Raw genomic sequence first — 10,586 nt, forward strand, 5'->3', positions numbered from 1 at the left:
CTCAGTTTACATAATGGATCATATATAAAATAATCCCACGATCTAGTTAAATCCATTAATGTAATACTACTTCTTACGGTATCTTTTAAGTGATTTTTCGATCTTTTAAATTTGATTCGAAATAAATAATTTTTTTTAAGAAACTCAAATATATAGTTTTAAGCATTTTTTTTCTTTTTAAAATTACCTTGTTCGACAAATAATTGAACAATTTTTTGAGAAATCTTTAAGGAGCTAGTGATAAATGATCTTATATCATTTACGTCTCAAATTAATATAGTTACTTTAAATTAAGGTTGCTAATTATTTTCTAGTACAATCAAATTAAACCTTTGTAGTAAATTAAAGTCAAACCTCTCTATAGTGTCGGTGTTTGTCTAAGTACATGCATGTTATAGTTGCTATAGTGATCATGTGTTGTTATTGACATTTAATGTTTAAATCTTATTTTTTGTTATAAATAAAAATATGCAAAAATATGTCGTTCAATGTTTTTTGTATACCAATAAAAAGGGAGTGTATTTCTTAACCAAATCTGAATTAAAAAAATGTAAAAGAGTAGGAATGTGAAAAGGACAAACACAAGTAGCCTTTTCTCATTAAGTTATATATCACCATAAATGTTGGCACCATTTAAATATATTTTTTCTTTAAATATTTATACTTAAAATTTATTATGCATGTGCATGATATTATTAATGATTACTGTAAATATAAAATAATGAATATTTTATTTTTACGTAACATATTGCTTAAACAAATATTACTGTTACGATATTTTAATACAAGTATTCCTTGTTGACTTTTTAATATAAAATATTACTACTACATGTTATTAAATGTAAATTATAATCGACAAAAAAAACAATTACTGCAATTATTTCCTTGTTGACTTTTTATTTTTGAACACTTGTGGACTCTAGTTGTAGGAAAAAACAGCTAAATTAAACCAGAAAGGTAAGTTTTCTACATGTTTCATTTTATGATTAATTGCTCAAGAATTCAATTACATTCTTTGTTACCTCAAGTTTTATAATAAATGTTAAAGCAACATATTTTTTTCTTCTTGATTGTTAGGAAAATAAGGTGGACTTTATTATTTGTGGATATTTGTGAGTTTAAATGCTCACAAAATTTTGTTGTGAGAGTTTAATATGTTATGTATCAACATTTTGGTTTAGAATATCCAGTTATGAACAGTTCCCTTCAGATGTTGCATACTACTTGGTTGATCATTGCATTAATTCTTTATAACTACATACTATTGGTTTAGCATTTTAATATTATTATTTTAATATATTAATTTGCTCTATTTTGGAGTTAAAAGAGTGCTGAATTGTTTCAGCAGTTAGTGGGCATTCTTACATTACTACCGTTGGTGAGGCATATAGACATTACTCTCAATTTTTTTAATACAAAATTAAAAATCTTTTATACAATAATCATAAAATTTAAAAAAATATTATAAAGGACTACAGAATTAAATCTCCTGTTTTTTTTGGTCAATGATTATCCACTAGCAAATATTTTAATGGACTTTCGGAAATTATATAGAAAGACTTGGCTTTAATAATTCAAATTTATAGTAAACTTAAACTAATCTATTTCAGATCAGGACTTTGATAAATTAATTGAAAGTTTACCTTTGCAGTCTAACAATAATAATGCTTTTGCTGACTCAATTTTCTCAATATAAGTGTTGTAAATCTGCAACAAGGTAAACTACCATTTGAGAGGAATTATAAGCTTGGAAGTAATTAAAGAAAAAGGTATAATATTTTTCTACTTTTCTTTTTCTATTTCATTTTACATGTATTTTTGTGATTCATTTGATTTGAAAGAAACATACATAATAAGAAGTAGAAAAATGGTATATAATTTTCTGTTTATTGCTTTGTTATTTTTAATAGATCAATTTAGTTTCTTTTTTCTACAGGGATAACATGAGAGTTGATGCTATATAATTTTCTGTTTATTGCTTTGTCTTTTCTTTTCAAATAAAATTTTGCAATGAATATATTGCTTTGGATTAGTAGTAAATGAATTGAAATTAAAAGAATGTTTTTTTTTATATATATAGGAATTACAATTGAAGAAAGAGAGATGACACACTCCACTGAGATGACCCCAACAGATGATCAAAGTCCACTTATTCCTCAAATTAATACTAATAATGATAAGGTCTCTCTTTCTCACAACTATATAAATTTGTTTTTGATTTCATTAGCCTACTAATTTTTTGCAATTAAATATTTAATTTCTTTTTGTACCCTATATTTTGCTAGTGCATGAATTTCAAGGGATTGTAGAATTTTTTAGATTACTTTTTTTCATATAATTTTAGGTCTACCTCATGGTCCTAACACGTTCACTAACCATGGTTTTGGTGTAAACCTTGTCTACTTCTTTTCTAATCACTTTTCACACTCAAACTTGTGGAATTACCCTCAGAAATATCCTCTCAAAATTACCATCTTAACTGAAAAAGAAAAATTAAATATATATGTTTGATACGAAAAAATTATTTCTTACTAATTTTTTAGTGTTTATAAGTAAGCAGATTTTATTGTTCTAATAGAGCTGTAGAGTCTGTGCAAACACTATAACGGTGGGGTTGATGGGGGAGGGCGTGGGGGTAAGGGTGGATGGTGGGAGGGGAAGGGGATAGGTGGATAGGGGATCGGAGGCGAGTAGGGGTGTAAAAATTGAACCAATTGATAAACTGAATCGAAAAAAATATTATTGGTTTATTACTACTGTATTTGCCTTTTAGCTTCAATTCACACTTCACAATGACTTTGAGTTCACAACATCACATTATATAAAACATCAAAATCTAAAGTAAGAACTCTGTTCCTATTAATTTCTCTTTGTGTTGCACATCTATAGCTCATTTCATGTTAGCCACTATTGTTTCTAATTTATGATTGTTCTATAAAGTTACATTATTGTCTTGTTGCGTCAAATATTGGATAAGCCATATATTTGTTTTATAAGTATTTTTTTATTTGTTAAATTGAAAACCGAACCGTTAAGGATCTAAACCAAAAATTGATAAAAATATCTTATTGATTTAGCGTATTTAAAAATTGAAACTGATAAACGAACCAATAATACATAAAACCAAACCAAACCGACCGATACACAACCCTAGAAGTGAGAGTGTTTGGGAAAGAAGACAATTAATTAATGCAGAGTGCCACTTATAAAACTTATAAAACTGTTACATATATTATTTTATTTTATTTCCTAAATACAATTATTATAATTCTTTCCACTAATTACAGATAGATGAAGAGTTCCACAAATCAAATATTTAATGAAAGATTTAAGCATTTGGACACTACATGCATCAACTTTGCAACCATATTCAAAGTAAATGCAGGGCTACGGAAATCAAATCCAGATGCTTATACACCAATGTTGATCTCCATTGGTCCTTATCACAAGAAAAATTCTCAACTTGGCTCCATGGAAAAGTACAAACTGTTGTACCTACGACGATTTCTCAAGCGGAAAAATGGGCTTGATGTGGAAAGTTGCATTACTGAAATTGATAAACTGAAATATGAAGCACTAAAGTGTTATGGCGATAACCTTGACAGTGATATTGTTGACAAATTTTCAGAAATGTTGTTGCTTGACGGTTGTTTTGTGGTTGAATTTATTCGAGAGTGCTGGGAAGATGAGGAAAAAGAAAACAACATCATCAAATTGGAATGGATGAAGTATCAAGTATGTAGAGACATGGTGTTACTAGAAAACCAACTTCCTTTCTTTGTGCTTGTCAGACTTTATCGCATGACATCACATCCTACTGAAGAGAACTTGTTGTATATGGTGAGACAGACCTTGCTTGATACTTTTCCAAAGGCAAAATTTATACCCAAATCAGAAATTCAATTTATAACAGAACGATTCGACCATTTACTTGATGTGGTACACATGTTTTGTCGCCCATCAGGTAAGAAAGTTGACCAAAACATGAATGCTAGCACGCAAAACCAGTGTTGCAACATAAGTTTTTGTGGCAACAGTTTGCAATTATCTACAGAAATCCACCCTCATCTTAAATTTTGGCAATGCTATCATATTCCAACTGCAAGAGAGCTTTTTGACGCTGGAGTTAGCTTCTTAAAAATAGGATCTGTGGAAGAAAATGACGAGGATAAAGCATCACTATTCGATATCACATTCGAGAAGGGATTAATGAAAATTCCGTGTTTCGCGATTGACGATAATATGGAAACCTTCATGAGAAATATGATAGCTTTTGAGCAACATACTTCAAAAGAACTATATCCGTATTTCTCGAATTATGCACATTTAATGACTCAACTTATTGGCTCACATAGAGATGTGAATTTTCTTCGCCAAAACAAAATCATCCTTAAGGGCATGGGAGATGACAAAGAAGTGGCCAGCATATTCAAGAAACTTTCAGATGGGGTGGTAATCACAGACTTTTATTATATAAAAGAATGCAGTAAATTGATTCAACATTGTGAAAAGCCATGGAGTCAAATGAAGGCAAGTTTGAAGCACAACTATTTTCAGAGTCCTTGGGCAGGAGCTTCAACTGTGGCAGCTATTACACTTCTTGTGCTCACAACTATACAGACTGTTCTGGCTTTTACCAGTTATGTTAATAAGTAATCTTTGTTGTAGCTGTGTAACACAACTATTGACTCATCGAGTGATTCCTCATTATGCAATTATTTGTGTGTTGATGAGCTTAATATTGTGTCTCACCTCCATTATATATAGGGTAGGACTAAAGCTAATAATTTCAGATCATATTTATAAAATTAGCTTATTTAATCCATATTTTTATTTGAGGTAATTTTATTTTATTTGCATTAATAGTATATTTGAGGTAAATTTTTAGTCTTAGTTTGTTCTCGAAGTATGTAATAAGATATTTCGCAGATAAACAAGGCCTATGCATGTAAGGGAGTAGAGCATTTTTCTTATTTTTGTTCCAATGTTCATGTGGAGCCCTACTAGGGGAGTCCAGAATCGACTAGCTGAAAATCTCCTTGAATTTCAATTGGTGCTAAGTGATTTTCCAATGGCAAAATTGAATTGATCAACCACCTCTTATATATTCTTACTCACAACAATATACTTAGTGTGATCCCACTTGTGAAATATGGAAAAGTTGAAGTATATGCAGACTTAACCCCTATCTTGTGTGAGGTAGAGTATCTGTTTCCAATAAATATTCTGAATTGACAAGGTATTATCCTTTACGGAGAGATTTTCAAGCAGAACTTGGGCTAAAGTTGGTTGTAGGGTTTGAGAATGTTGGAGTATACCTAGACTTTATCCCTATGGACTGCATATATACTATATCTTCAAAGGAGGATATCTCTTTTGACAGTTTAATCCTCATGGTATTATGCAAATTTCAAAAGGTTCTCCCGATGAAAATAATAAATCAAGGGGGAGGGGGGGGGGGAACTTAACATAATATTTTAAAGGGAAAATGCTCAAATATGTCATCGAACCTTGAGAAAAGACTCATGTTAATAGTTGGCTCAATATATCATGGCACTGCCTTTATGTCTAGATCCATTTGTGCCATTATTTTTTAACGATTAGGATTTTTTCCACATGTGTACTAATAAAAAAAGTTCAAATATGTCATCGAACATTGAGAAAGGGTTCATCCATGTCATCTATTAATAGTTGAGCTCAACCATGCCATTGTTGTGCAGAAATGACCCATTCATGATATTTTTTAATGGTCGGATTTGATGGTTTTGCTAAACCTTTTTTTCCATGTGGCCTCTTGTCAGCACTCCACGTGCCAAAATTAAAATCTATCTAATTTAATTAAATTTGAAATCAAACCTGACTCATTAACACCATATTCTACCCACCCTAACCCGTTTCCTTTTTATTTCTTTCCAGACCCTTAGATCGATCAATTGACAAGAAACTAATAGATGAATAAATCATTATACATTGTAGAAGAAAAAATTGAAAGATTAGGGCTTGTAAATACTGAATTTTTGAAGCTTTTGCAGAGGAGTCAAACATTAAAATGAGAGAAAAATGTTCGATCTAAGGATTTGGAGGAGAAATAAAAGGGAAACGGGTTAGGGTGGGTCATGTATGATGTTAATGTAGAATTCTCAAGTAAATGAATAAGAGAAATGAAAGATTGTATTAATGAATAAAACTGTTGAATACATGCTGCTTATATAGGAGTTGTTACAGAGTTTTTATCAGCTCCTTATATCAATATCTACAATATTATCAACATGCTCATCAACAAACAACTTCACATTTTATATCACATCATTGGTCCTCTCATGGAACCCAAACCCAAACAGTTAGCATATCGAAACGTGGTACCCGATCCCAATGTTATGTCGGAACATGGCAAGCAACCCATCCTAGTTAGTTATGCCGGAACGTGGCAACCGATCCCAATCACACACCACAATCACAATCACAAGTACATCATCAAGATCATACATTTACATTATGATTTCATGGCAATCATCATTCATCTACCTCATTTACAACAAGTGTGATCAACATTGCAACATTCATACTTATACAAGTATCATAATGAAGCAAGAACGAACAAACATCACACAATCATAGAATCACAACCATCACCTACCTCGAAACAAGCTTGAAACCCTAAGAAACTTGATTCTTCCCTTTCCGAATTCGTTCCGCTTGTTCTTGGTCTACAAACAATCAATATAATACGGGAATCAATAAACAATTACTCCCTCTGTCCCATTTTATGTGGTACCATTTCCTTTTTGGTCAGTTCCAAAAAGAATGTCACTTTTCCTTATATGGTAAGTATTTAAAGATACAATTCCTCTTTTACCCTTGTTGGTCCCACTTAATCTTAAAGATAGTACTCCAATACATTTATAAGGAGAGAGAAAAGTGAGTCTACTTTTTAATATGAATATTTTTTGAGGGGGCAATTTGGTAAACATTTCAAAGTCTTCATTTATTTCTTAAACTTTGTGCCCGGTCAAATGTTGCCACATAAAATGGGACGGAGGGAGTATTAATTACCCGGATTACTAACAAATCTAACAAACCCTAGATCAACCCATGATCTCAATGATCCAATTTAGGGTTGTTTCCACCATAGATTCAAGATCAAAATCCTTCCCCATCAACATTGACCCATTCTATTACGTTCTACAGATCGAAAAATGGATTCGAGGCCCCAATTTTTCCCGTTGGCATTTTTATAACAACGGAAGCCGGTTGTTACAGATAGGAAAATAAAAATAATTTTATTAACTATATATGGTCATTTTCACAAGGACAACTAAGTTAATCTTATTTTAAGAATATAAAATATTAAAGGTTAAATGGGACAAAAATAATTAATTTAATCTTGATTTTGATAAAATAACAAGTTTGAATACTTATTCTTGATAATCATAACAACCTATATAAGTCGGTAGGAGTAACGGTAATTAATAAATAGTGTTTACCAACAAATCATCTAAAACTTAATTTAATGAGAAAATTATTGAATTTGTGTGAATAAAATACCATATTCGTTTCTAAAAGAAAAGGCAAGTTACATGTAAGTGTCAAATATTGACCAAGTAGTGCATTGATTTTGATAAAAATGACTAAAATGCTTTTTATCGTCCTTTTCCTACTCATGTACTATACAATTAATTTATCCAAAAGGAGACCTAGAAATAAAATAGTCTTGGAGCTTAATGAAATTATATATTTTTACTTTGTTGTCATATTAATGCACCTACTCAACTACCCTAGTTTTGTAATATTAATTTTGTACCTAACTTTCTTTTCTTGTATTTAAAAGTGAAATATCGCGGAATATATATAGTCATTGACTTGAGCCAACGGATTTTTCAAAAAAATTTATCGTCGGCCAAGAGCATTTTTGTATTGAAAGGGCACAAAATAAAGTGTTGAATTGAATAAATTTATGTATAAAATATATTTTATATACTAAATTTGGAAATAATAAAAATATTAAATATTTTATCTCGAATCTGGGATTATGAAAATGACTACAAGTCAATAGGCATTTCAGTATCAAGTTACTGAAATTGTCATAACTTTTTATTCAAAATTAGGATTGTTGCGAAATTGGTGGCATTGGAAAGTAAATTCAAATACATTTAATTTGATATGTTATAGGTCACATAACTCTTTATATTCTAAGAGATATGGTCGTTTGAAGTTGATCCAAGAAAAATCTCACAATAAAACTCAATTGAAAGAAAAGTTTTCAACTCAACTTTATGCTAGGGAATTTTAGTGACCTTAACATCTAAGAAAATTTATAATCACTTTGTTAGATATTATTCAAAAAAAAGAATGATCCGAATCGTTATCTTAAAAATTGTTGGGATATTACAAAGAGCAGCATGTCCACAATGTGCAAATAATGTCAACTCTATACCTTCTCTATAGACACTGTCATACGACCAACAAAATGAGTATTTGCACAGAGTCCAGTACGGACTATGGAAAAATATTTCTTAAAAAATTATGTATAAAAGCGTATTATTTATTTAATGACTTGATATTAATATTAGAGTAAATATGAACAAGTTTTTACCATTCTGTCCTACCCTCTCCATCCCATTTTATGTGGCACCATTTTCTTTTTGGTCAGTCCCAAAAAGAATATCACATTTTCTTATATGGTAAGGTACAATTCCTCTGTTACCCTTGTTGGTCCCACTTAATCTTAAATATAGTACTCCAATACATTTATGAGGAGAGAGAAAAGTGAGTCTACTTTTAAAGGGGCAATTTGGTAAACATTTCAAAGTCTTCATTTATTTCTTAAACTCCGTGCCCGATCAAATATTGTCACATAAAATGAGACGGAGGAAGTATTAATTATTAGACTGATAAATACCGGCACAATACATTTAAAGGAGAGTGTGGTTTAATTTGGTGTGAATGCGGAGACATAAGTAATTGCTCTCTTGACCGTTTCATATTATTTAATTCATGTTAACTTGATACTCCCATTAAAATCATTAAAAATAGTATAAAAAAGTAATAAAGCTCTTTAGATTTGTTAAAATAAACAAATAAAATAGTAATTTATTTTTTGATATATATATAGAGATCAAGTAAAATAAAATAGAGAAAATTACATGGTTAAGTAAACATATACTAGTTAATTAGTCATCATAACTATAGTTTTAATTAATTACCATTCATGACCAATATTCAGTGATAATTACGTGGGGTGAGGTTTCGAGTTTGTATAATTCACACGTTTGTATGATTTGAAATTTGTATAACTTTTGTATAATGTAAATTTGTATAATATAATTTGTATAACTGTTTAAGTTCAAATGTTTGTGTTTGTACAAATTCGTTATTTCGAGTTTATACAAAATAACTCAATTATACAAACTCATTCGCGAATTATACAAACGAGACAACTTAAACTATAGCTACAATCCATAAATATACAAACTATATCTATAATATATAATTAAGTTTATTATAGTGACTATTTGAAAAAATTCCTAATAAAATAAGGGAATTAAATACATCAAAAGAGGAGGTAAGCATTTAAAAAACGTGCTTCTTTCTTTAATGAATTCTGGAAATAGGGATAGTACATGAGCTGTAGCCTGTATGTAGTAATAAATTATTAATGGTGAACAATTTGTAAAAATTAATTTTTGCACCTAACTTTCTATTTGCCCTGAAATTAAAGTAAAATATTTGGAAATATAATACTATATAATACTCCTTTCATCCCATATTAGATAAGTATCTTATTAAAAATGAGAAAAGATATATATTATCCTTTGAACTTGTCTCGAAAAATCAATTACACACTTTGAATATCTTTACAGACAGTAGTTTGTATACTATATCCCCATCCCCATACAGGAAAGAAACTAAATTAATTTACAATCCTTAAGCATTTAAAGAACCTGAACATGCCTAAACTGATATTGTTCTTTGGAGTTGTGACCAATTAAAAAATCTAGAGATCTTCCTTAAAAACATGACCACAAATTGAACAATAGTTTTTTAATAGGAATGAATATAGAAAAACAAGCACTGCAAACACGATTCAAATTGACTTTTAAAACAAAGAACAAAGAATAAGTAGCGAATGTGACCGGTCATGATTTTTCCGGTGAGATGAGAGATGAAGGGTGTGTTTGGTATGAAGGAAAATGTTTTCCAATTTTCTCATGTTGGTTGGTTAAATGTTTTGGAAAATATTTTCCAAATCAACTCATTTTCCTCAAATTTAAGGAAAATGACTTCCCTTCAAACCTTAAGGAAAACATTTTCCAAAACTCTCTTCCAACTTCAAACTACAATTACTTTTTTGTTGAAAAAATCAATTTATTTTGTCTCTACCCTCAAACCAACCCCCACAACAAAAAAATAATATTTAAAGCTTGTTTTTAAATTCAATTTTTTTACCCACCCTCACCCCTACCTCTACCCCCACCCCCTCCGAAAAAAATATTAAAAATTATTTTTAAAAGATATTTCTAATTTCAATTTTTAATTTTTTACTCCCCACTCACTACCCTCGCCCCCTCCCACCCCCCTCTATCAAC

The 10,586-nt window shown here is 30.2% G+C and overlaps 1 protein-coding gene across 1 annotated transcript; it reads left to right on the forward strand.

Moving 5' to 3' along the window:
• Positions 1-1,546: 1,546 nt before the first annotated feature.
• Positions 1,547-4,746, forward strand: LOC107063317 (UPF0481 protein At3g47200-like). The gene is made up of 3 exons (XM_015315015.1): positions 1,547-1,769; positions 2,081-2,181; positions 3,288-4,746. Exon 3 carries the CDS (start codon positions 3,292-3,294, stop codon positions 4,654-4,656), a length of 1,365 nt encoding a protein of 454 aa, XP_015170501.1. The 5' UTR covers positions 1,547-1,769; positions 2,081-2,181; positions 3,288-3,291; the 3' UTR covers positions 4,657-4,746.
• Positions 4,747-10,586: the final 5,840 nt, after the last annotated feature.

Source organism: Solanum tuberosum, unplaced genomic scaffold (genome assembly GCF_000226075.1).
Source record: "Solanum tuberosum cultivar DM 1-3 516 R44 unplaced genomic scaffold, SolTub_3.0 scf00330, whole genome shotgun sequence".
NCBI classification, from domain to species: Eukaryota; Viridiplantae; Streptophyta; class Magnoliopsida; order Solanales; family Solanaceae; genus Solanum; species Solanum tuberosum.

Coding starts and splice junctions, on each gene's coding strand:
- LOC107063317 (XM_015315015.1), top strand. CDS start 3,292: ATGAAGAGTTCCACAAATCAAATATTTAATGAAAGATTTAAGCATTTG.